At 54.2% G+C, this 26991-nt stretch overlaps 1 protein-coding gene and 1 long non-coding RNA gene across 5 annotated transcripts in view; one reads left to right on the top strand and one right to left on the bottom strand.

Annotated features, from left to right (window-relative positions):
• LOC140268291 (uncharacterized) overlaps positions 1–26991 on the bottom strand; it is a 224728-nt gene that overhangs the window by 48329 nt on the left and 149408 nt on the right. The gene's annotated exons all lie outside the window — the stretch shown is intronic.
• ubtfl (upstream binding transcription factor, like) lies at positions 11162–26973 on the top strand. Of its 4 annotated transcripts, none has more exons than XM_072363067.1 (20): positions 11162–11414; positions 12763–12854; positions 12952–13127; positions 17603–17686; positions 17796–17951; positions 18028–18092; positions 18168–18288; positions 20383–20493; positions 20647–20774; positions 22951–23092; positions 23167–23208; positions 23297–23446; positions 23566–23724; positions 23808–23936; positions 24177–24256; positions 25123–25312; positions 25395–25442; positions 25528–25665; positions 25738–25836; positions 26586–26973. In XM_072363067.1, the coding sequence occupies exons 2-20, from the start codon at positions 12794–12796 to the stop codon at positions 26661–26663; spliced, it is 2157 nt and encodes a 718-aa protein (XP_072219168.1). In that variant the 5' UTR covers positions 11162–11414; positions 12763–12793; the 3' UTR covers positions 26664–26973. The 4 variants fall into 4 exon arrangements, with proteins under 4 accessions (XP_072219168.1, XP_072219171.1, XP_072219170.1 ...); XM_072363070.1 differs by having other exon boundaries at positions 11166–11414; positions 23297–23410; positions 23808–23918; XM_072363069.1 differs by having other exon boundaries at positions 11166–11414; positions 23297–23410.

Raw genomic sequence — 26991 nt, 5'->3', positions numbered from 1 at the left:
TGTCCAGGTGTCTCCTGCCACTGACCCAATGACAGCTGGAGACCGGTCCAGGTGTCTCCTGCCCCTGACCCAATGACAGCTGGAGACCTGTCCAGGTGTCTCCTGCCCCTGACCCAATGAGAGCTGGCAACCTGTCCAGGTGTCTCCTGCCCCTGACCCAATGACAGCTGGCGACCTGTCCAGGTGTCTCCTGCCCCTGACCCAATGCCAGCTGGTGACCTGTCCAGGTGTCTCCTGCCACTGACCCAATGACAGCTGGAGACCTGTCCAGGTGTCTCCTGCCCCTGACCCAATGACAGCTGGAGACCTGTCCAGGTGTCTCCTGGCCCTGACCCAATGACAGCTGGAGACCTGTCCAGGTGTCTCCTGGCCCTGACCCAATGGCAGCTGGTGACCTGTCCAGGTGTCTCCTGCCACTGACCCAATGACAGCTGGAGACCTGTCCAGGTGTCTCCTGGCCCTGACCCAATGACAGCTGGAGACCTGTCCAGGTGTCTCCTGGCCCTGACCCAATGACAGCTGGAGACCTGTCCAGGTGTCTCCTGCCACTGACCCAATGACAGCTGGTGACCTGTCCAGGTGTCTCCTGCCCCTGACCCAATGACAGCTGGAGACCTGTCCAGGTGTCTCCTGGCCCTGACCCAATGCCAGCTGGTGACCTGTCCAGGTGTCTCCTGGCCCTGACCCAATGACAGCTGGAGACCTGTCCAGGTGTCTCCTGCCCTTGACCCAATGACAGCTGGAGACCTGTCCAGGTGTCTCCTGCCCCTGACCCAATGCCAGCTGGTGACCTGTCCAGGTGTCTCCTGCCACTGACCCAATGACAGCTGGTGACCTGTCCAGGTGTCTCCTGCCCCTGACCCAATGACAGCTGGAGACCTGTCCAGGTGTCTCCTGGCCCTGACCCAATGCCAGCTGGTGACCTGTCCAGGTGTCTCCTGGCCCTGACCCAATGACAGCTGGAGACCTGTCCAGGTGTCTCCTGCCCTTGACCCAATGACAGCTGGAGACCTGTCCAGGTGTCTCCTGCCCCTGACCCAATGCCAGCTGGTGACCTGTCCAGGTGTCTCCTGCCCCTGACCCAATGCCAGCTGGTGACCTGTCCAGGTGTCTCCTGCCCCTGACCCAATGACAGCTGGAGACCTGTCCAGGTGTCTCCTGGCCCTGACCCAATGACAGCTGGAGACCTGTCCAGGTGTCTCCTGCCCCTGACCCAATGCCAGCTGGAGACCTGTCCAGGTGTCTCCTGCCCCTGACCCAATGACAGCTGGAGACCTGTCCAGGTGTCTCCTGCCCCTGACCCAATGACAGCTGGGGACCTGTCCAGGTGTCTCCTGCCCCTGACCCAATGACAGCTGGAGACCTGTCCAGGTGTCTCCTGCCCCTGACCCAATGCCAGCTGGTGACCTGTCCAGGTGTCTCCTGCCACTGACCCAATGACAGCTGGTGACCTGTCCAGGTGTCTCCTGGCCCTGACCCAATGCCAGCTGGTGACCTGTCCAGGTGTCTCCTGCCCCTGACCCAATGACAGCTGGAGACCTGTCCAGGTGTCTCCTGCCACTGACCCAATGACAGCTGGTGACCTGTCCAGGTGTCTCCTGCCCCTGACCCAATGACAGCTGGAGACCTGTCCAGGTGTCTCCTGCCACTGACCCAATGACAGCTGGAGACCTGTCCAGGTGTCTCCTGCCACTGACCCAATGCCAGCTGGAGACCTGTCCAGGTGTCTCCTGCCACTGACCCAATGACAGCTGGAGACCTGTCCAGGTGTCTCCTGGCCCTGACCCAATGACAGCTGGTGACCTGTCCAGGTGTCTCCTGCCACTGACCCAATGACAGCTGGTGACCTGTCCAGGTGTCTCCTGCCACTGACCCAATGACAGCTGGTGACCTGTACAGGTGTCTCCTGCCCCTGACCCAATGCCAGCTGGAGACCTGTCCAGGTGTCTCCTGGCCCTGACCCAATGACAGCTGGTGACCTGTCCAGGTGTCTCCTGCCCCTGACCCAATGACAGCTGGAGACCTGTCCAGGTGTCTCCTGGCCCTGACCCAATGCCAGCTGGAGACCTGTCCAGGTGTCTCCTGGCCCTGACCCAATGACAGCTGGAGACCTGTCCAGGTGTCTCCTGCCCCTGACCCAATGCCAGCTGGTGACCTGTCCAGGTGTCTCCTGGCCCTGACCCAATGACAGCTGGAGACCTGTCCAGGTGTCTCCTGCCCCTGACCCAATGACAGCTGGAGACCTGTCCAGGTGTCTCCTGCCACTGACCCAATGACAGCTGGTGACCTGTCCAGGTGTCTCCTGCCCCTGACCCAATGACAGCTGGAGACCTGTCCAGGTGTCTCCTGCCACTGACCCAATGACAGCTGGCGACCTGTCCAGGTGTCTCCTGCCCCTGACCCAATGACAGCTGGAGACCTGTCCAGGTGTCTCCTGGCCCTGACCCAATGCCAGCTGGTGACCTGTCCAGGTGTCTCCTGCCCCTGACCCAATGACAGCTGGTGACCTGTCCAGGTGTCTCCTGCCCCTGACCCAATGCCAGCTGGTGACCTGTCCAGGTGTCTCCTGCTACTGACCCAATGACAGCTGGTGACCTGTCCAGGTGTCTCCTGCCACTGACCCAATGACAGCTGGTGACCTGTCCAGGTGTCTCCTGCCCCTGACCCAATGACAGCTGGAGACCTGTCCAGGTGTCTCCTGCCCCTGACCCAATGACAGCTGGTGACCTGTCCAGGTGTCTCCTGCCCCTGACCCAATGCCAGCTGGTGACCTGTCCAGGTGTCTCCTGCCACTGACCCAATGACAGCTGGAGACCGGTCCAGGTGTCTCCTGCCCCTGACCCAATGACAGCTGGAGACCTGTCCAGGTGTCTCCTGCCCCTGACCCAATGAGAGCTGGCAACCTGTCCAGGTGTCTCCTGCCCCTGACCCAATGACAGCTGGCGACCTGTCCAGGTGTCTCCTGCCCCTGACCCAATGCCAGCTGGTGACCTGTCCAGGTGTCTCCTGCCACTGACCCAATGACAGCTGGAGACCTGTCCAGGTGTCTCCTGCCCCTGACCCAATGACAGCTGGAGACCTGTCCAGGTGTCTCCTGGCCCTGACCCAATGACAGCTGGAGACCTGTCCAGGTGTCTCCTGGCCCTGACCCAATGGCAGCTGGTGACCTGTCCAGGTGTCTCCTGCCACTGACCCAATGACAGCTGGAGACCTGTCCAGGTGTCTCCTGGCCCTGACCCAATGACAGCTGGAGACCTGTCCAGGTGTCTCCTGGCCCTGACCCAATGACAGCTGGAGACCTGTCCAGGTGTCTCCTGCCACTGACCCAATGACAGCTGGTGACCTGTCCAGGTGTCTCCTGCCCCTGACCCAATGACAGCTGGAGACCTGTCCAGGTGTCTCCTGGCCCTGACCCAATGCCAGCTGGTGACCTGTCCAGGTGTCTCCTGGCCCTGACCCAATGACAGCTGGAGACCTGTCCAGGTGTCTCCTGCCCTTGACCCAATGACAGCTGGAGACCTGTCCAGGTGTCTCCTGCCCCTGACCCAATGCCAGCTGGTGACCTGTCCAGGTGTCTCCTACCACTGACCCAATGACAGCTGGTGACCTGTCCAGGTGTCTCCTGCCCCTGACCCAATGACAGCTGGAGACCTGTCCAGGTGTCTCCTGGCCCTGACCCAATGCCAGCTGGTGACCTGTCCAGGTGTCTCCTGGCCCTGACCCAATGACAGCTGGAGACCTGTCCAGGTGTCTCCTGCCCTTGACCCAATGACAGCTGGAGACCTGTCCAGGTGTCTCCTGCCCCTGACCCAATGCCAGCTGGTGACCTGTCCAGGTGTCTCCTGCCCCTGACCCAATGCCAGCTGGTGACCTGTCCAGGTGTCTCCTGCCCCTGACCCAATGACAGCTGGAGACCTGTCCAGGTGTCTCCTGGCCCTGACCCAATGACAGCTGGAGACCTGTCCAGGTGTCTCCTGCCCCTGACCCAATGCCAGCTGGAGACCTGTCCAGGTGTCTCCTGCCCCTGACCCAATGACAGCTGGAGACCTGTCCAGGTGTCTCCTGCCCCTGACCCAATGCCAGCTGGAGACCTGTCCAGGTGTCTCCTGGCCCTGACCCAATGCCAGCTGGAGACCTGTCCAGGTGTCTCCTGCCCCTGACCCAATGCCAGCTGGTGACCTGTCCAGGTGTCTCCTGCCACTGACCCAATGACAGCTGGTGACCTGTCCAGGTGTCTCCTGGCCCTGACCCAATGCCAGCTGGTGACCTGTCCAGGTGTCTCCTGCCCCTGACCCAATGACAGCTGGAGACCTGTCCAGGTGTCTCCTGCCACTGACCCAATGACAGCTGGTGACCTGTCCAGGTGTCTCCTGCCCCTGACCCAATGACAGCTGGAGACCTGTCCAGGTGTCTCCTGCCACTGACCCAATGACAGCTGGAGACCTGTCCAGGTGTCTCCTGCCACTGACCCAATGCCAGCTGGAGACCTGTCCAGGTGTCTCCTGCCACTGACCCAATGACAGCTGGAGACCTGTCCAGGTGTCTCCTGGCCCTGACCCAATGACAGCTGGTGACCTGTCCAGGTGTCTCCTGCCACTGACCCAATGACAGCTGGTGACCTGTCCAGGTGTCTCCTGCCACTGACCCAATGACAGCTGGTGACCTGTACAGGTGTCTCCTGCCCCTGACCCAATGCCAGCTGGAGACCTGTCCAGGTGTCTCCTGGCCCTGACCCAATGACAGCTGGTGACCTGTCCAGGTGTCTCCTGCCCCTGACCCAATGACAGCTGGAGACCTGTCCAGGTGTCTCCTGGCCCTGACCCAATGCCAGCTGGAGACCTGTCCAGGTGTCTCCTGGCCCTGACCCAATGACAGCTGGAGACCTGTCCAGGTGTCTCCTGCCCCTGACCCAATGCCAGCTGGTGACCTGTCCAGGTGTCTCCTGGCCCTGACCCAATGACAGCTGGAGACCTGTCCAGGTGTCTCCTGCCCCTGACCCAATGACAGCTGGAGACCTGTCCAGGTGTCTCCTGCCACTGACCCAATGACAGCTGGTGACCTGTCCAGGTGTCTCCTGCCCCTGACCCAATGACAGCTGGAGACCTGTCCAGGTGTCTCCTGCCACTGACCCAATGACAGCTGGCGACCTGTCCAGGTGTCTCCTGCCCCTGACCCAATGACAGCTGGAGACCTGTCCAGGTGTCTCCTGGCCCTGACCCAATGCCAGCTGGTGACCTGTCCAGGTGTCTCCTGCCCCTGACCCAATGACAGCTGGTGACCTGTCCAGGTGTCTCCTGCCCCTGACCCAATGCCAGCTGGTGACCTGTCCAGGTGTCTCCTGCTACTGACCCAATGACAGCTGGTGACCTGTCCAGGTGTCTCCTGCCCCTGACCCAATGACAGCTGGAGACCTGTCCAGGTGTCTCCTACCACTGACCCAATGACAGCTGGTGACCTGTCCAGGTGTCTCCTGGCCCTGACCCAATGCCAGCTGGTGACCTGTCCAGGTGTCTCCTGGCCCTGACCCAATGACAGCTGGAGACCTGTCCAGGTGTCTCCTGCCCCTGACCCAATGCCAGCTGGTGACCTGTCCAGGTGTCTCCTGCCACTGACCCAATGACAGCTGGTGACCTGTCCAGGTGTCTCCTGCCCCTGACCCAATGACAGCTGGAGACCTGTCCAGGTGTCTCCTGCCACTGACCCAATGACAGCTGGAGACCTGTCCAGGTGTCTCCTGGCCCTGACCCAATGACAGCTGGTGACCTGTCCAGGTGTCTCCTGCCCCTGACCCAATGCCAGCTGGTGACCTGTCCAGGTGTCTCCTGCCCCTGACCCAATGCCAGCTGGTGACCTGTCCAGGTGTCTCCTGCCACTGACCCAATGACAGCTGGAGACCTGTCCAGGTGTCTCCTGCCCCTGACCCAATGACAGCTGGAGACCTGTCCAGGTGTCTCCTGGCCCTGACCCAATGACAGCTGGAGACCTGTCCAGGTGTCTCCTGGCCCTGACCCAATGGCAGCTGGTGACCTGTCCAGGTGTCTCCTGCCACTGACCCAATGACAGCTGGAGACCTGTCCAGGTGTCTCCTGGCCCTGACCCAATGACAGCTGGAGACCTGTCCAGGTGTCTCCTGGCCCTGACCCAATGACAGCTGGAGACCTGTCCAGGTGTCTCCTGCCACTGACCCAATGACAGCTGGTGACCTGTCCAGGTGTCTCCTGCCCCTGACCCAATGACAGCTGGAGACCTGTCCAGGTGTCTCCTGGCCCTGACCCAATGCCAGCTGGTGACCTGTCCAGGTGTCTCCTGGCCCTGACCCAATGACAGCTGGAGACCTGTCCAGGTGTCTCCTGCCCTTGACCCAATGACAGCTGGAGACCTGTCCAGGTGTCTCCTGCCCCTGACCCAATGCCAGCTGGTGACCTGTCCAGGTGTCTCCTGCCACTGACCCAATGACAGCTGGTGACCTGTCCAGGTGTCTCCTGCCCCTGACCCAATGACAGCTGGAGACCTGTCCAGGTGTCTCCTGCCACTGACCCAATGACAGCTGGTGACCTGTCCAGGTGTCTCCTGCCCCTGACCCAATGCCAGCTGGTGACCTGTCCAGGTGTCTCCTGCCCCTGACCCAATGACAGCTGGAGACCTGTCCAGGTGTCTCCTGGCCCTGACCCAATGACAGCTGGAGACCTGTCCAGGTGTCTCCTGCCCCTGACCCAATGACAGCTGGAGACCTGTCCAGGTGTCTCCTGGCCCTGACCCAATGACAGCTGGAGACCTGTCCAGGTGTCTCCTGCCACTGACCCAATGACAGCTGGTGACCTGTCCAGGTGTCTCCTGCCACTGACCCAATGGCAGCTGGAGACCTGTCCAGGTGTCTCCTGGCCCTGACCCAATGACAGCTGGTGACCTGTCCAGGTGTCTCCTGCCCCTGACCCAATGACAGCTGGAGACCTGTCCAGGTGTCTCCTGGCCCTGACCCAATGGCAGCTGGAGACCTGTCCAGGTGTCTCCTACCACTGACCCAATGACAGCTGGAGACCTGTCCAGGTGTCTCCTGCCCCTGACCCAATGCCAGCTGGTGACCTGTCCAGGTGTCTCCTGCCCCTGACCCAATGACAGCTGGTGACCTGTCCAGGTGTCTCCTGCCCCTGACCCAATGCCAGCTGGTGACCTGTCCAGGTGTCTCCTGCCACTGACCCAATGACAGCTGGAGACCTGTCCAGGTGTCTCCTACCACTGACCCAATGACAGCTGGAGACCTGTCCAGGTGTCTCCTACCACTGACCCAATGCCAGCTGGTGACCTGTCCAGGTGTCTCCTGGCCCTGACCCAATGACAGCTGGAGACCTGTCCAGGTGTCTCCTGGCCCTGACCCAATGCCAGCTGGAGACCTGTCCAGGTGTCTCCTGGCCCTGACCCAATGACAGCTGGAGACCTGTCCAGGTGTCTCCTGCCCCTGACCCAATGCCAGCTGGTGACCTGTCCAGGTGTCTCCTGGCCCTGACCCAATGACAGCTGGAGACCTGTCCAGGTGTCTCCTGCCCCTGACCCAATGACAGCTGGAGACCTGTCCAGGTGTCTCCTGCCACTGACCCAATGACAGCTGGTGACCTGTCCAGGTGTCTCCTGCCCCTGACCCAATGACAGCTGGAGACCTGTCCAGGTGTCTCCTGCCACTGACCCAATGACAGCTGGCGACCTGTCCAGGTGTCTCCTGCCCCTGACCCAATGACAGCTGGAGACCTGTCCAGGTGTCTCCTGGCCCTGACCCAATGCCAGCTGGTGACCTGTCCAGGTGTCTCCTGCCCCTGACCCAATGACAGCTGGTGACCTGTCCAGGTGTCTCCTGCCCCTGACCCAATGCCAGCTGGTGACCTGTCCAGGTGTCTCCTGCCACTGACCCAATGACAGCTGGTGACCTGTCCAGGTGTCTCCTGCCCCTGACCCAATGACAGCTGGAGACCTGTCCAGGTGTCTCCTACCACTGACCCAATGACAGCTGGTGACCTGTCCAGGTGTCTCCTGGCCCTGACCCAATGCCAGCTGGTGACCTGTCCAGGTGTCTCCTGGCCCTGACCCAATGACAGCTGGAGACCTGTCCAGGTGTCTCCTGCCCCTGACCCAATGCCAGCTGGTGACCTGTCCAGGTGTCTCCTGCCACTGACCCAATGACAGCTGGTGACCTGTCCAGGTGTCTCCTGCCCCTGACCCAATGACAGCTGGAGACCTGTCCAGGTGTCTCCTGCCACTGACCCAATGACAGCTGGAGACCTGTCCAGGTGTCTCCTGGCCCTGACCCAATGACAGCTGGTGACCTGTCCAGGTGTCTCCTGCCCCTGACCCAATGCCAGCTGGTGACCTGTCCAGGTGTCTCCTGCCCCTGACCCAATGCCAGCTGGTGACCTGTCCAGGTGTCTCCTGCCACTGACCCAATGACAGCTGGAGACCTGTCCAGGTGTCTCCTGCCCCTGACCCAATGACAGCTGGAGACCTGTCCAGGTGTCTCCTGGCCCTGACCCAATGACAGCTGGAGACCTGTCCAGGTGTCTCCTGGCCCTGACCCAATGGCAGCTGGTGACCTGTCCAGGTGTCTCCTGCCACTGACCCAATGACAGCTGGAGACCTGTCCAGGTGTCTCCTGGCCCTGACCCAATGACAGCTGGAGACCTGTCCAGGTGTCTCCTGGCCCTGACCCAATGACAGCTGGAGACCTGTCCAGGTGTCTCCTGCCACTGACCCAATGACAGCTGGTGACCTGTCCAGGTGTCTCCTGCCCCTGACCCAATGACAGCTGGAGACCTGTCCAGGTGTCTCCTGGCCCTGACCCAATGCCAGCTGGTGACCTGTCCAGGTGTCTCCTGGCCCTGACCCAATGACAGCTGGAGACCTGTCCAGGTGTCTCCTGCCCTTGACCCAATGACAGCTGGAGACCTGTCCAGGTGTCTCCTGCCCCTGACCCAATGCCAGCTGGTGACCTGTCCAGGTGTCTCCTGCCACTGACCCAATGACAGCTGGTGACCTGTCCAGGTGTCTCCTGCCCCTGACCCAATGACAGCTGGAGACCTGTCCAGGTGTCTCCTGCCACTGACCCAATGACAGCTGGTGACCTGTCCAGGTGTCTCCTGCCCCTGACCCAATGCCAGCTGGTGACCTGTCCAGGTGTCTCCTGCCCCTGACCCAATGACAGCTGGAGACCTGTCCAGGTGTCTCCTGCCCCTGACCCAATGACAGCTGGAGACCTGTCCAGGTGTCTCCTGGCCCTGACCCAATGGCAGCTGGAGACCTGTCCAGGTGTCTCCTGGCCCTGACCCAATGACAGCTGGAGACCTGTCCAGGTGTCTCCTGCCCCTGACCCAATGACAGCTGGTGACCTGTCCAGGTGTCTCCTGGCCCTGACCCAATGACAGCTGGTGACCTGTCCAGGTGTCTCCTGCCACTGACCCAATGGCAGCTGGAGACCTGTCCAGGTGTCTCCTACCACTGACCCAATGACAGCTGGTGACCTGTCCAGGTGTCTCCTGGCCCTGACCCAGGCTCTGCTCGCTCATGGTTCCGGTTCCATTTGACCGATCGGAGTTTTTGTGTGCAGCTAATCCTAATCCTGTGCCCCCCTTACTTCTGGGGTCCCCCAAGGCTCCATCCTCAGGCTAATTCTCTTCTTGTCATATGTGTTACCATTAGGGTCAATTTTCAAGAAGTGTAATCTGTCTTTTCATTGCTATGCCGATGATGTTCAGCTCTATCTGCCTTGGACAAATCTAATGATTCCGTAAAGACATTGCTTGATTGTTTAAACCATGTTAAATCCTGGATGACCTCAAACTTTCTGAATCTAAATGAAAGCACGACAGAAATCATAATGTTTGGATGTGGTCCAGTAGACTTTCCTGCTGGCTTTCCAGGTTACACCAAACATTCGGTCCTAAGGTATAAGGATACCTGCCACCTGGAGATCTGGAGACTGTAATCCATGCCTTTATTAACAGGAGGATTACTGTAACTCACTTTAATTTGGCTTGGACCACCACTCTCAGTCCACCAGCTGATTCAAAGTCCCACCCCAGCCAGAACACTGAGATCAGCTGCTACCTGTCAACCCTACAAAAAAACTAAAACCCCCCCCCCCCCCCGCTCTGGAATAAGTTGGCAGATCTGCAGGATCATTTCAGGATTTTAAATCATCCCTTAAAACGCACCTTTTCTCCCTGTCTTTTAACCAAGTTTAATCATCTTTTTAAATATATATCCTCCTTGTAAGATCTTCTTATTGTTATTGCACTTTATGTATTATATGTATTTTATGCACTTTAACCTGTACAGCACTTTGGTCAATCCCGGTTGTTTTTAAATGTGCTTTACAAATAAAGTTTGAGTTGAGCGAACATCCGGACCAGCAGGGGGCACAGTAAGGCCACTCAGGGGCCCCCGAACCTGGTCCCGAAAACCAGGTTTTGACCCCTGACAGTCTGCCCCTTACAGGGGACCAAACTGCCTCCACATGGCGGACATGCCCACGGCTTTGATTAAAGTGTCACGTGGGGTTCTGATAGGTTTCCGATCAGATGATTAAATCAGTGTAGAATTCACCAAGAAACTAAACTAAAGTCAGATTCTATAGTGAGTTAATTTTATGAAAAATATTGCACTTTATTTACTGGACCACCCTTCACACCTCTGTGGACACTTCAGGCTTATCAATGAGGTGATTGACTGATGGATCAATCTCCCCGGTCCCTGAAGGAGCTCGGACCCGGCGGACGGAGTGCGCTCAGCGGGCAGGATGCCATGTAGATGTGGGCTGCTGTCCTGCAGGATGCGGGTTATCCTGACGCTGATCAGGCCGCGGAGGAAGCCCCGCGTCGCCGACACACCTCATGACTTTTTGCCCACTTTGGTCGTTGCAGTCGGGTGCTGGAGCAGCCGGTCCGCCGCAGTCCTCTGCGCCACCTCGCTTGCATCCCTGTCAGCGGCGAGTCGTCGGGTCCCCGGGACCCAGTCTTCTAACGCCCCGCCGGTTGGGCATCTGGACCCGGACCAGGTGACAGACCGCGGGTGGATTAACGGAAAAAGACGCTGTCGCGGTTCAGTTTAAGTAAAAACTGTTTTAATGTGTGCGTTAAATTCTTAAAGTAAAACATATTATAAACAGTCGTGTTCAGCGGGTTTGGCTGATGTTTTACCCGCTGTCTCTGGTTTCATCCTCCGCCTTTGTCCTCGTGTTTTCCCCCGGAGTTCCTCCCCCTGCGGCGCTGGGCGGAGTTTCATACCGGACTAGACGCTCCTTTTGTCGGATTCGTTTCGACCTGACTCCCCGGAGTTTACTACCGAAAAACACACTCTTTGAAACTCCCGAGATAACTCGAACGACCACGGTGGTGTGTGGTAATAATCCGGATTTCTGTCTGAATCAACAGGTAAGCAGTTGGTTTTGATTTTCAGCCGATTTTCGGGGTTTTCTGCTCGTTTGTCCCCGAGTCCCCAGAACATTCATGGCGGCTTCGCAGTGAAGGCTTCTGGGGCAGCAGCGGCTCATCCCGCCCGCTCAACGCCGAAAGCTTCATACTCTGCGGCCTGTCAGCTAAATATATCTCTATAAACTCAAGATTGACATTTTCCGTTAGATTTTTTTATCAATAAAACCTCGAATGTCGACGGTTTTAGTAATTTAAATAGTTTTGTAAAATAATGCGATTATCGGCTCCACGTGTCGAAGTGAACGGCGGTTCGGTGTTCAGAAGTCCGTCTGATGCTTCTGTTCTCTCGGTTTATGTCACACTTTAAATATTCTGTCAAAAAAGATGCACGCTCGTGTGTCGAGTAGCCTTGCGCGTGCCAGCGGAAGCTACGTGCTGACTCCTGCCGGAGGACGGACGCCATTACCGGGGCAGCTGGAGCCTGACGGCCCGCTGGTCTCCGTTAACGGTGACCGGCGCCGCTCCCACTGGAAGCGCCACTGCCTCCGGACACCAGTGCATCCCCCGGGCCGGTGACAGTCCGCACTTCACACCGATCCTGCAGAATTTTCCGCGGTTTTCCTCCAAACGGGGAGATTCTGGTTCCGTTTCAGCGCGAAGCCTGAAGCTGCAGGGGCAGGCTGAGCGGCTCTCTGCCGCCCTCCGTGTTCACTCCGGGAGGAGCAAACATGAACCCAGGACACCCGGACTGCTGCAGTCATGTCCAACTGACGGGAAAACGGTGGCGAAATGCTCACGAGATGATCTCAGAGTACACGGAGGTACTTCGTTGTTAAAGTGGCAGATTTTTGAGTGGAGTTTGGTGGGTCCAGGTGTGACCTGGGTTAAAACGTGTCATCTGTCACCAGATGTCTATAAATACACCAGAAACATCCTGGATGCTTCAGCGGACACTGTGACTTTCACAGCCGGGGAGAGTTGACCGCGGCCCGCAGCGTGGGCTTAAGGTTTCCCGGCTGTGGTCTCGGGATGGCTTGTGTGTTTACCTGATGCAGGTGGGCGGGGCATCCGGACACCCCCAGTGCCAGAGGTTAACTCTTCTTCTCATTAAAAGCAGTTTCTCCTGAGCTTTCACATGGTTTCACTCATGAACTCACACAACTGAGCGGCTTCCTTTGAGTTCATGATGATGAAAAGCTGAAAGCTGCAGAAGGAACTGGACCAGGTCCGCAGGTGCTGCCTCCAACATTAATGGCTCTGTATTAATAAACAGGTGACTTCACCAGCTGGTGGCTGTGATGATGCCATTTAAACCTTCCAAGTAAATCTGTTCAACCTGTGTGTTCAGAGGAGGGAGGGGGCGGAGTCTGCTCCTCAGGATGAACGGCAGCAGCAGCAGTGTCTCCTCGGCTCAGAGCGCCAGGATCAAAACCGAAGCAGGTAATCGCCTTCAGTCCTCACATTTCTGCAGTGAAGCACAGTGGTGGCAGGGTGGTGTTGAGGGGATACCGGGGCTAACTGCTGCCTCTTTCTCTAGATGACTGGAGTAAAGAGGACTGTCTGATTCTGCTGGAGAGGATTCGCAGCCTGCTGCCCAACGCAGATGCCATGAAGTACAAAACCACAGAGTCGCACTTCGACTGGGAGAAAGTTTGTTTCGGCAGCTTCACCGGCGACATGTGCCGCCAGAAGTGGCAGAAAGTCTCCTCTGAGGTACTGACAGCAGCCATGTGATCATGGATGATGTTTGAGTCCATTTTAAGAAGGTTTTCCACCTGAAAACAGCGGTTCAAACTCAAAGCGTCAACGCAAACCTCAGACTGGTGAACGACAGCAGTCAGAAAGGCCTCCTCAGGTGGTTCCCACCCCACACCTTCCTTTAGTCTCCATCCCAGCCTGATTCTGCAGAGGGTTCCCATCCCACACCTTCCTTTAGCCTCCATCCCAGCCTGAGTCTGCAGAGGGTTCCCATCCCACACCTTCCTTTAGTCTCCATCCCAGCCTGAGTCTGCAGAGGGTTCCCACCCCACACCTTCCTTTAGCCTCCATCCCAGCCTGAGTCTGCAGAGGGTTCCCACCCCACACCTTCCTTTAGCCTCCATCCCAGCCTGAGTCTGCAGAGGGTTCCCATCCCACACCTTCCTTTAGTCTCCATCCCAGCCTGATTCTGCAGAGGGTTCCCATCCCACACCTTCCTTTAGCCTCCATCCCAGCCTGAGTCTGCAGAGGGTTCCCACCCCACACCTTCCTTTAGCCTCCATCCCAGCCTGAGTCTGCAGAGGGTTCCCATCCCACACCTTCCTTTAGCCTCCATCCCAGCCTGAGTCTGCAGAGGGTTCCCACCCCACACCTTCCTTTAGCCTCCATCCCAGCCTGAGTCTGCAGAGGGTTCCCATCCCACACCTTCCTTTAGCCTCCATCCCAGCCTGAGTCTGCAGAGGGTTCCCATCCCACACCTTCCTTTAGTCTCCATCCCAGCCTGAGTCTGCAGAGGGTTCCCACCCCACACCTTCCTTTAGCCTCCATCCCAGCCTGAGTCTGCAGAGGGTTCCCACCCCACACCTTCCTTTAGCCTCCATCCCAGCCTGAGTCTGCAGAGGGTTCCCATCCCACACCTTCCTTTAGTCTCCATCCCAGCCTGAGTCTGCAGAGGGTTCCCACCCCACACCTTCCTTTAGCCTCCATCCCAGCCTGAGTCTGCAGAGGGTTCCCATCCCACACCTTCCTTTAGTCTCCATCCCAGCCTGAGTCTGCAGAGGGTTCCCACCCCACACCTTCCTTTAGTCTCCATCCCAGCCTGAGTCTGCAGAGGGTTCCCATCCCACACCTTCCTTTAGTCTCCATCCCAGCCTGAGTCTGCAGAGGGTTCCCACCCCACACCTTCCTTTAGCCTCCATCCCAGCCTGAGTCTGCAGAGGGTTCCCACCCCACACCTTCCTTTAGTCTCCATCCCAGCCTGAGTCTGCAGAGGGTTCCCATCCCACACCTTCCTTTAGTCTCCATCCCAGCCTGAGTCTGCAGAGGGTTCCCACCCCACACCTTCCTTTAGCCTCCATCCCAGCCTGAGTCTGCAGAGGGTTCCCATCCCACACCTTCCTTTAGTCTCCATCCCAGCCTGAGTCTGCAGAGGGTTCCCACCCCACACCTTCCTTTAGCCTCCATCCCAGCCTGATTCTGCAGAGGGTTCCCACCCCACACCTTCCTTTAGTCTCCATCCCAGCCTGAGTCTGCAGAGGGTTCCCACCCCACACCTTCCTTTAGCCTCCACCACAGCCTGAGTCTGCAGAGGGTTCCCACCCCACAACTTCCTTTAGCCTCCATCCCAGCCTGAGTCTGCAGAGGGTTCCCACCCCACAACTTCCTTTAGCCTCCATCCCAGCCTGAGTCTGCAGAGGGTTCCCACCCCACACCTTCCTTTAGCCTCCACCACAGCCTGAGTCTGCAGAGGGTTCCCACCCCACAACTTCCTTTAGCCTCCATCCCAGCCTGAGTCTGCAGAGGGTTCCCATCCCACACCTTCCTTTAGCCTCCATCCCAGCCTGATTCTGCAGAGGGTTCCCACCCCACACCTTCCTTTAGCCTCCATCCCAGCCTGAGTCTGCAGAGGGTTCCCACCCCACACCTTCCTTTAGTCTCCATCCCAGCCTGAGTCTGCAGAGGGTTCCCATCCCACACCTTCCTTTAGCCTCCACCACAGCCTGAGTCTGCAGAGGGTTCCCATCCCACACCTTCCTTTAGTCTCCATCCCAGCCTGATTCTGCAGAGGGTTCCCATCCCACACCTTCCTTTAGTCTCCATCCCAGCCTGAGTCTGCAGAGGGTTCCCATCCCACACCTTCCTTTAGTCTCCATCCCAGCCTGAGTCTGCAGAGGGTTCCCATCCCACACCTTCCTTTAGTCTCCATCCCAGCCTGAGTCTGCAGAGGGTTCCCACCCCACACCTTCCTTTAGCCTCCATCCCAGCCTGAGTCTGCAGAGGGTTCCCATCCCACACCTTCCTTTAGCCTCCATCCCAGCCTGATTCTGCAGAGGGTTCCCACCCCACACCTTCCTTTAGCCTCCATCCCAGCCTGAGTCTGCAGAGGGTTCCCATCCCACACCTTCCTTTAGCCTCCATCCCAGCCTGAGTCTGCAGAGGGTTCCCACCCCACACCTTCCTTTAGCCTCCATCCCAGCCTGAGTCTGCAGAGGGTTCCCACCCCACACCTTCCTTTAGTCTCCATCCCAGCCTGATTCTGCAGAGGGTTCCCATCCCACACCTTCCTTTAGCCTCCATCCCAGCCTGATTCTGCAGAGGGTTCCCATCCCACACCTTCCTTTAGCCTCCATCCCAGCCTGAGTCTGCAGAGGGTTCCCACCCCACACCTTCCTTTAGCCTCCACCACAGCCTGAGTCTGCAGAGGGTTCCCACCCCACACCTTCCTTTAGCCTCCATCCCAGCCTGAGTCTGCAGAGGGTTCCCACCCCACACCTTCCTTTAGTCTCCATCCCAGCCTGATTCTGCAGAGGGTTCCCATCCCACACCTTCCTTTAGCCTCCATCCCAGCCTGATTCTGCAGAGGGTTCCCACCCCACACCTTCCTTTAGCCTCCATCCCAGCCTGAGTCTGCAGAGGGTTCCCACCCCACACCTTCCTTTAGTCTCCATCCCAGCCTGATTCTGCAGAGGGTTCCCATCCCACACCTTCCTTTAGCCTCCATCCCAGCCTGAGTCTGCAGAGGGTTCCCACCCCACACCTTCCTTTAGTCTCCATCCCAGCCTGAGTCTGCAGAGGGTTCCCATCCCACACCTTCCTTTAGTCTCCATCCCAGCCTGATTCTGCAGAGGGTTCCCACCCCACACCTTCCTTTAGCCTCCATCCCAGCCTGAGTCTGTAGAGGGTTCCCACCCCACACCTTCCTTTAGTCTCCATCCCAGCCTGAGTCTGCAGAGGGTTCCCATCCCACACCTTCCTTTAGCCTCCATCCCAGCCTGAGTCTGCAGAGGGTTCCCATCCCACACCTTCCTTTAGCCTCCATCCCAGCCTGAGTCTGCAGAGGGTTCCCACCCCACACCTTCCTTTAGCCTCCATCCCAGCCTGAGTCTGCAGAGGGTTCCCACCCCACACCTTCCTTTAGCCTCCATCCCAGCCTGATTCTGCAGAGGGTTCCCACCCCACACCTTCCTTTAGCCTCCATCCCAGCCTGAGTCTGCAGAGGGTTCCCACCCCACACCTTCCTTTAGCCTCCATCCCAGCCTGAGTCTGCAGAGGGTTCCCATCCCACACCTTCCTTTAGCCTCCATCCCAGCCTGAGTCTGCAGAGGGTTCCCATCCCACACCTTCCTTTAGCCTCCATCCCAGCCTGAGTCTGCAGAGGGTTCCCACCCCACACCTTCCTTTAGCCTCCATCCCAGCCTGAGTCTGCAGAGGGTTCCCACCCCACACCTTCCTTTAGCCTCCATCCCAGCCTGAGTCTGCAGAGGGTTCCCATCCCACACCTTCCTTTAGCCTCCATCCCAGCCTGAGTCTGCAGAGGGTTCCCATCCCACACCTTCCTTTAGCCTCCATCCCAGCCTGAGTCTGCAGAGGGTTCCCACCCCACACCTTCCTTTAGCCTCCATCCCAGCCTGAGTCTGCAGAGGGTTCCCACCCCACACCTTCCTTTAGTCTCCATCCCAGCCTGAGTCTGCAGAGGGTTCCCATCCCACACCTTCCTTTAGCCTCCATCCCAGCCTTCTGTTGGACCAGTTCTCCTCATATTCCCTCAGCATTCACACATTCAGATTCAGTTTCATGGCTCTGTTATGACCCGAGCAGATCCTGTTAAACACTTGATGATAAATCTTACGAGAGATTCCACCGTCAGCGTTTGTGCCGACAGAACCACGAACTGTGAGCTGTGGCTCGTTTGCAGCTCAGATGTTTCACCTCAGAGAAATATCTGATCTAACTGGGTTGAAATGATAAAATCCTGATGGAACAGTTATTTATCCTGCTGGTTTCCTCTCTGTGCTTCAGTCTGAATGACCTCACAGGAGCTCCTCTTGTTTGGAAACGTTCCTGTTAAACTTTTTACGCCACATTCACGATAAACACGATGTTTTTAACCTTAATGTAATCCATCCACGAGGACAAAGGTCAGAGATAAACGACAGAAACATGATGTAACGTCCTCACATGAGAAGGTTTCACTGCTTTCCTTTTTTCAGATTCGAAAGTACAGAACGATGACGGAGCTCATCGTGGACGCCATCGAGTTCGTGAAGAACCCGTATAAAGGCAAGAAGCTGAAGGTGAGCTGATCCAGTTCCTGCTGGTCCTGGATCAGCAGGAAACGGAACTGCACTCTCATGCTGGGATGTCGTAGGCAGGCCGATGACCTCTGACCTCTGTCCTGTCCAGACTCACCCAGATTTCCCGAAGAAGCCTCTGACTCCGTACTTTCGCTTTTTCATGGAGAAACGAGCCAAATACGCCAAAATCCACCCAGAGATGAGCAACCTGGACCTGACCAAGATCCTGTCCAAGAAGTACAAGGAGCTGCCCGACAAGAAGAAGGTGCGGCCGGAACCAGGCCCGGACCAACAGGGACCAGCGGATACACGTCTAACACAATGTTTTCTGTGTCCTGCAGCAAAAGTACATCACAGAGTTCCAGAGAGAGAAGGAGGAATTTGAGAAGAACATGGCTCGGTTCAAGTGAGTGCAGACCCAAAGCTGACAGTCTGTTACTGCTGTTAGCGTATAGCAAGGCTAATGTCAGGTGACCTGCAGGGAGCAGCATCCAGACCTGATCGAGGAGAGGAAGAAGTCCGACCTGCCGGAGAAGCCCAAAACGCCCCAGCAGCTGTGGTACAACCATGAGAAGAAGACGTACATGAAGCTGCACCCAGAGGTAACCCCACGTCCTCAGGCCTTTAGAGGACCGCCTCCACACTGAGATGGTCCTGCACAAAGGTCCTCATACTGCAGTAATGAACCCTTTAAGAGCCCCCCCCAACTAAAACAGGCTGAAAGTTGAACGTTGACATCAGATCTGGTTTCTGCCACCAGATAACTGACGTGTTTTATCTGAATTATCCCTGAATTAAGGTGTCTTCATGTTCCAAATGTTCCAGTGAACTGATTAATGGAATAATCAGTGATGCCGTTAGCTCATGCAGGGGGGGGTCTGACTGGAAACCAGTGAGTCAGCAGGAATGAGGACTGGGTTTCTCTGAGTCCTGATGGAGTGAACCAGGGGGGTCAGACTCTGATGAGCCTGTTGGCTGTGGAGCAGACAGATGCTGATAAAACTGACAGATATGAACAGGTGAACTGACAGATATGAACAGATGAACTGACAGATATGAACAGGTGAACTGACAGATATGAACAGATGAACTGACAGATATGAACAGGTGAACTGACAGATATGAACAGATGAACTGACAGATATGAACAGATGAACTGACAGATATGAACAGGTGAACTGACAGATATGAACAGATGAACTGACAGATATGAACAGATGAAACTAACAGATATGAACAGATGAAACTGACAGATATGAACAGATGAACTGACAGATATGAACAGATGAAACTAACAGATATGAACAGATGAACTGACAGATATGAACAGATGAACTGACAGATATGAACAGGTGAAACTAACAGATATGAACAGATGAACTGACAGATATGAACAGGTGAAACTGACAGATATGAACAGATGAACTGACAGATATGAACAGATGAACTGACAGATATGAACAGATGAACTGACAGATATGAACAGATGAACTAACAGATATGAACAGATGAACTGACAGATATGAACAGATGAAACTAACAGATATGAACAGATGAAACTGACAGATATGAACAGATGAACTGACAGATATGAACAGATGAACTGACAGATATGAACAGATGAAACTAACAGATATGAACAGATGAACTGACAGATATGAACAGATGAACTGACAGATATGAACAGATGAACTGACAGATATGAACAGATGAACTGACAGATATGAACAGATGAACTGACAGATATGAACAGATGAAACGACATATATGAACAGATGAAACTAACAGATATGAACAGATGAACTGACAGATATGAACAGGTGAAACTGACAGATATGAACAGATGAACTAACAGATATGAACAGATGAAACTAACAGATATGAACAGGTGAACTGACAGATATGAACAGATGAAACGACAGATATGAACAGATGAAACGACAGATATGAACAGATGAAACTGACAGATATGAACAGGTGAACTGACAGATATGAACAGATGAAACTGACAGATATGAACAGGTGAAACTGACAGATATGAACAGATGAACTGACAGATATGAACAGATGAAACTAACAGATATGAACAGATGAACTAACAGATATGAACAGATGAAACTGACAGATATGAACAGGTGAACTGACAGATATGAACAGATGAAACTAACAGATATGAACAGATGAACTGACAGATATGAACAGATGAAACTGACAGATTTAAACACCAGTTCTCAGCCACTCAGACACTGAAGAATCAGGATCTGATTAAAGACTTTTGACTGATTCTTCCTGACGTTCATTTCACTGATTTTCTTGTTTTTATGGGGATAAAATGACAGAAAAACATGAAAAAGATCAGAAGCTGGAGTAGCTTTGTTCATAGTTCATGATTCAGAAAAGGATCAAAAAGGAAAAAATAAAAACATGGAAATGTGTTCAGAATCCAATGTGATGTCATCAGTGATGTCATCAGTGATGTCATCACAGTGAAATTAGATGATTAAATGTACGACCTTCATGAACTGTGGGTCCCTCAGTATTTACAGCATAATTTTTAAGCTGCAGCCTTCTTAAACCTGCTTTCTTTACATAAAGCCGGACCTTAAAGAGTTAAGAAACGTCCTTGCAGCGCCAGGCTTCTTTTGCCAGAACCGAGTGGACTGCAGGAGACGTTCAGAGTGTCTGTCTGTCTGCAGATGAGTCAGAAGGAGCTGAAGGAGGCTCTGAGGAGACAGTGGTCCCAGCTGTCCGACAAGAGGAGACTCAAGTGGATCAGCAAAGCCCTGGAGCTGCAGAAAGACTATGAGGTACCAGAACCGAACTGGACCGCCTGTTATTCTGCTGATTTCCTTCTTCTTCCTTTCCCCCTCCGCCATCATTGTCCCATAAACCCAAAGAGGAGGCATCTGGAGATGACATGTCTCTCGGTGTTTGTTTGACGTCGGGACTCTGTGTTGTAGGACAGCATGAGAGCGTACCACGAAGCTCATCCAGACGCCAACTCAGACGATCACGTGCGCTCCGTCCTCACCAAGGCTGAGCGGCAGCTGAAGGACAAGTTTGACGGACGGCCAACAAAACCTCCACCGTGAGTCTTCAGCACACTGAATGGAGCTGATGTAGGTCCACCGAACAGGTCACCAGGTTAGGAGACATTAGAGGTGGAACCAGCTCATCCACCACCTGAGGTCAGCTCAGGTGATTTTATCTGTACCTGCCGGTAAATCTATAAGAACCAGACACAAAACACCAAATCTACTGAAACATGTCATAAAATCAGTCATAAAAAGGTTCCACAGATCACCCAGAGGACTAACCGGTTAACCTGTAGAGGTTACCGGTTGGTTAATACCCAGAGAATTAACCGGTTAACCTGTAGAAGTCCTCTGGTTGGTTAATACCCAGACAACTAACCGGTTAACCTGTAGAAGTTACCGGTTGGTTAATACCCAGACAACTAACCGGTTAACCTGTAGAGGTTACCGGTTGGTTAATACCCAGAGAATTAACCGGTTAACCTGTAGAAGTTACCGGTTGGTTAATACCCAGAGAAGTAACCGGTTAACCTGTAGAAGTTACTGGTTGGTTAATACCCAGACAACTAACCGGTTAACCTGTAGAAGTTACCGGTTGGTTAATACCCAGACAACTAACCGGTTAACCTGTAGAGGTTACCGGTTGGTTAATACCCAGAGAATTAACCGGTTAACCTGTAGAAGTCCTCTGGTTGGTTAATACCCAGACAACTAACCGGTTAACCTGTAGAAGTTACCGGTTGGTTAATACCCAGACAACTAACCGGTTAACCTGTAGAGGTTACCGGTTGGTAAATACCCAGATAATTAACCGGTTAACCTGTAGAGGTTACCGGTTGGTTAATACCCAGAGAATTAACTGGATAACCTGTAGAAGTTACCGGTTGGTTAATACCCAGAGAAGTAACCGGTTAACCTGTAGAAGTTACTGGTTGGTTAATACCCAGACAACTAACCGGTTAACCTGTAGAAGTTACTGGTTGGTTAATACCCAGACAACTAACCGGTTAACCTGTAGAAGTTACCGGTTGGTTAATACCCAGAGAATTAACTGGATAACCTGTAGAAGTTACCGGTTGGTTAATACCCAGAGAAGTAACCGGTTAACCTGTAGAAGTTACCGGTTGGTTAATACCCAGAGAATTAACCGGTTAACCTGTAGAAGTCCTCTGGTTGGTTAATACCCAGAGAACTAACCGGTTAACCTGTAGAGGTTACCGGTTGGTTAATACCCAGAGAATTAACCGGTTAACCTGTAGAAGTCCTCTGGTTGGTTAATACCCAGAGAACTAACCGGTTAACCTGTAGAGGTTACCGGTTGGTTAATACCCAGAGAATTAACCGGTTAACCTGTAGAAGTCCTCTGGTTGGTTAATACCCAGACAACTAACCGGTTAACCTGTAGAAGTTACCGGTTGGTTAATACCCAGACAACTAACCGGTTAACCTGTAGAAGTTACCGGTTGGTTAATACCCAGACAACTAACCGGTTAACCTGTAGAAGTTACCGGTTGGTTAATACCCAGACAACTAACCGGTTAACCTGTAGAGGTTACCGGTTGGTTAATACCCAGAGAATTAACCGGTTAACCTGTAGAAGTCCTCTGGTTGGTTAATACCCAGACAACTAACCGGTTAACCTGTAGAAGTTACCGGTTGGTTAATACCCAGAGAACTAACCGGTTAACCTGTAGAAGTTACCGGTTGGTAAATACCCAGATAATTAACCGGTTAACCTGTAGAAGTTACCGGTTGGTTAATACCCAGAGAATTAACTGGATAACCTGTAGAAGTTACCGGTTGGTTAATACCCAGAGAAGTAACCGGTTAACCTGTAGAGGTTACCGGTTGGTTAATACCCAGAGAATTAACTGGTTAACCTGTAGAAGTTACCGGTTGGTTAATACCCAGAGAAGTAACCGGTTAACCTGTAGAAGTTACCGGTTGGTTAATACCCAGAGAAGTAACCGGTTAACCTGTAGAGGTTACCGGTTGGTTAATACCCAGAGAATTAACTGGTTAACCTGTAGAAGTTACCGGTTGGTTAAAACCCAGAGAAGTAACCGGTTAACCTGGAGAGGTTACCGGTTGGTTAAAACCCAGAGAAGTAACCGGTTAACCTGGAGAGGTTACCGGTTGGTTAAAACCCAGAGAACTAACCGGTTAACCTGTAGAAGTTACCGGTGGGTTAAAACCCAGAGAACTAACCGGTTAACCTGCTGCCCGCAGTAACGGATACTCTCTGTACTGTGCTGAGCTGATGGTGAACATGAAGGACGTCCCCAGCACTGAGCGCATGGTGCTGTGCAGCAAGCAGTGGAAGATGATGACCCAGAAGGAGAAGGACATGTTCCAGAAGCGCTGCGAGCAGGTCGGTACCAGAACCGGACAGCATGTAGGGTTACAGTGGGGTCCGGTCTCTAACGCCGCTCTGTGTTCCACCAGAGAAAGAAGCAGTACGACGTCGACCTGCAGCGTTTCCTGGAGGTGAGGCCAGAACCGGCGGCTCGCTCTGCGACCCAAACGCCACCTGAGACCGTTCAGACTAAACATCCTGATTCAAATCTGTTTTCAGAGCCTTCCAGACGAGGAGCGAGACAGAGTCCTATCAGAGGAGAAGATGGGCGGGGCCAGACTGGCTGGGGGCGTGGCCTCCAGCCCTCACAGAGCCAAGTCTCCATCAGTGAAGGTCCTCCCCCGTTCTTCTTCTACTGCTTCTTTTCTGGTTGAGTCAAATAACCATCATCAGACAGTCATCAGACTATTGATCATATGATGGATCATCTGATCGATCAGGTTATTGATCAGGTTATTGATTAGTGTCCACTTATGCTGTGATCACAGGAGCGCAGTCGGGAGGCGGAACCGGAGCCATGGGTACCTACCGGACCGCCCAGAGACAGACGGGATGGGAAGAAGACGACAAAGCTGCCGGAGACGCCTAAAACGGCGGAGGAGATGTGGCAGCACAGCGTGATTGGAGACTACCTGGCTAAATACAGAGTGAGCAGGAATACTCAGTCAGGGTAGAAGTTCTTGGTGTTTCCTGCTCTGACCTGTTTCTGGTCACGTGACTCTGCCCACAGAGCGACCGCAGGAAGGCGCAGGCGGCAATGGAGGCGGCCTGGAAGTCGATGGAGAAGAAAGAGAAGATTCCGTGGATCAAGAAAGCAGCAGAGGACCAGAAGCGTTACGAGGTTCAGTACCGACCCGTGGTCAGTGAGCCACGCCCCTCACACTGACCCCACCCACCACCTGCCAAACAATAACAGATTCCCGCTTTTCAGGAATGTTGTGATGTCGCCGAGGTCAAGTCGCACAAAAAATCAAAATCGCTTTATCTTGAAAAGCTGATGTGTGTAGAAAAGCTCTGACTCCGCCTCCTGACTCCGCCCCCTCCTGTTTTGTGTGTTAATGAGTTGTTGGGAGCTGCACTGACTCTTGATGTCCTGCAGAGGGAGCTGCTGGAGATGAGGACCCCCGCGGCGGGGCAAAGGAAGCCCAAGTTTGATGGAGAACCAAAGAAGCCCCCGGTGTGAGTCACAGTTAGTGTGTGTGTGTGTGTGTGTGTGTGTGTGTGTGTGTGTGTGTGTGTGTGTGTGTGTGTGTGTGTGTGTGTGTGTGCACGTGAATTCACAACAACCACAAACATCTGTTTTTAAACCCAGGAAGTTTCCAGAGTTTCTGACTTCCTGTTCAGCTCAGCTGAGTGTCTGACAGCTTTTATTTTGATAGTGGAACATATTTATAATAGTTCTGGTAACGTCTCTTAACTATCAAGGAGCTCTTATTTTGAAAACCATCCTTATAAGTACTTCCTGTCGGCCGTTTCAGTGAGTTTGGACAGTTCCACAGAACCTCTCCCTTAATGCTGCTGTTTGGTAAGATCTGAGATCTACGGGCCTCTGGGGGCCGCCATGAGGGAAGTTTTCTAAGAAAGCAGAACCTGAAACACTCGTTAAGTTGTGTTGAAAAGGTTCTGTAACTGAGCAGCAGAACACACAGATTGTTCTGAACACACAGATGTTTTTATAGCAGGTTACAGAGACCTAATCTGAAGAGAAACTCAGATATAATGGGAGTTCAGTGGAGTTTGGGGGGGCTCTCTGTGTCCTGGGGGAGTTTAGAGAAAAGCATCAGGCCGATGACATCATCCTGAAACTTAAACAGTGACCGTGTAGAAACTATAAAAGATCCAAAGCGCTGCTTCGGTGAGTTTAGGTCCAGCTTCCTGTGAGCAGTTTCTGTCTGAGCTGCTCGGCTCCAAACGGCCCGAGTTCCTCTCATTTAGCACCTCAGACTGCTGCCGGTAACGTGACCCCTTTAATCCTCTGCATTTGAATGCATCACTTCCTGCATCCTCTCATTTAAGCCCCTCCCCCGGCCCTGTCTGTCCAATAGGAGCGGGTATCAGATGTTCTCCCAGGAGCTGCTGACCAACGGCGAGCTCAACCACTTCAGCCTGAAGGAGCGGATGGTGGAAATCGGAAAGCGCTGGCAGAAGCTGAGCCAGAGTCAGAAGGACAAGTACAAGAAGCTGGTGGAGGAGCAGCAGGTGGAGTACAAGGCGGAGCTGGAGGCCTGGATCAAGGTGAGCAGGGTCCCATCAGAGCTTCTGCTTTATTTAAACCAGCTGACCTGGCAGCTTGTTGAACACGCCTCCTTCTTCTCAGTCTCTGTCTCCGCAGGATCGGGCTGTCTACAAGGAGTTCTCGTCCTCGGTGAGTCGCTCGGTCCAGACCTGGTTCCTGCTCGGTGGTCGTCTCACATTTATTGGTCAACATCTTTTTGGTTTTTGTTGGTCAGAAACGCCGCAGCAGCACCAAAGTCCGCAGCAGCCCGGTGGCTAAGGTCCGCGTGACGGCCAAGGCCAAGGTGGCAGGAACCAAGGCCGCCGCCCCTGGCATCAGCGTGGGCAAGAGGGCAATGGCGTACCGCGCCAAGGTAAGACTCAGGGTGAACCCTGAGCCCGGTCTGTCAGGCTGCCTGCTGTAAACCTGTCCGTCTGTCTTCCAGCAGGACATGTCCGACTCGGACGAGGAGGACGAGAAGAGCGGCTCGTCGGACTCTGATGAAGATGACGAGACATCGGGAAGCACAGACAGCGAGGACGAGGTGAGGATGGCTTTGGGTTCAGTTCTCCCTCAGAGCAGCAGGTCTTCACACCTGTGCAGCAGACAGGAAGCTCCGCCTTCATCAAACTGAGCACAGCTGATCAGTCTAAGCTGAAGTTCTGTTGAACTCCCTCTGGGCTTCCGTAGTTCAGGCGCTGCCCCCCACCAACATGTTGGGAAACCCAGTAAAGGTTCAAAGGTTATCACAAACAGCTGATTATCAGATGCTGACATGTTGTTACTGGGGTGGTTTTAAACTGGGAGAACTGGGAACGTTGAAGTCGGGGTCACCTGCTGCCCTCAGTCACAGGACCCTGCAGCAGCCGTGGTTAAACGTGAACTCAGTTCAGTTTTTCTTCACAGAAACTTGCTGACAGACTGTGACGCCTCACATTGAGGCTCTGAAACCGATGGCAACACCTCAGGCCCCCAAAAATAAACCAGACAGATGGACCTGGTTCTGCTGTGGGCCGATGTTCTGCAGAAACTAAGTCTTTACCTCAGGCATCTGTTGTTAGTGGATGAACGGGTCGGGTTCTGATGGTGTTCGACACCCAGTGGGTTCCTTTTCACATCAGTTTGAGGTCGAAGTCAGACACAAACTGTCTTGAATAATATGCAAATATCTAATGATATGATAATTGGGCCCCGCCCCCGTTGTGGTCATGTGATCACTAACAGTTGCTGAGGTCACGGCTCACCATTCTGAAGTCTTCTTCTGTTGTTTTTACTTCCTGTTTGTGTCCTCAGAACGATGAAGACGACGAAGAAGAGGATGATGAAGACCAGACCTCCTCAGAGGAATCCAGCGAATCGGACTCAGACTAGTTCCCCCCCTCACTGAAGCGGACTGGCCGTTTAGGCCACGCCTCCTAACACAGTCTGGCGGATCAGTGAGAAATAGGCGGAGCATTTTGTTACCTGTGTGTTTCTGTTTTTTATTGAGTGTTTATTGGTTTTTATCTGATGGACGTTTCAGACGGGGTTCCAAGTTTTCCTTATTTGGACGCAGTGTTGTGGGCGGGGTGTGACAGGCAGGAGGCGGAGTCTGTTGGTTAATTACCGCTGAGGGAGGAGTCTGTGTTGGGCCTCCACTCAGCCAGAGAAAGAAGAAACAAAATAAATGCACTTTTTCTCACTTCTGTGGTCTTATGTC

The sequence above is a fragment of the Leuresthes tenuis genome, unplaced genomic scaffold, assembly GCF_036924035.1.
Source record: "Leuresthes tenuis unplaced genomic scaffold, fLeuTen1.0.hap1 SCAF_14, whole genome shotgun sequence".
NCBI classification, from domain to species: domain Eukaryota; kingdom Metazoa; phylum Chordata; class Actinopteri; order Atheriniformes; family Atherinopsidae; genus Leuresthes; species Leuresthes tenuis.
This window is presented reverse-complemented; position numbering and strand designations above follow the sequence as displayed.

Excerpts from the sequence above, each read along its gene's own strand:
- ubtfl (XM_072363067.1), top strand. The coding sequence starts at position 12,794 with ATGAACGGCAGCAGCAGCAGTGTCTCCTCGGCTCAGAGCGCCAGGATC. Across the intron at positions 20,494-20,646 it reads AGCTGCAGAAAGACTATGAG|GACAGCATGAGAGCGTACCA; the intron begins GTACCAGAACCG and ends TCTGTGTTGTAG. Across the intron at positions 25,443-25,527 it reads ACAAGGAGTTCTCGTCCTCG|AAACGCCGCAGCAGCACCAA; the intron begins GTGAGTCGCTCG and ends TTTGTTGGTCAG.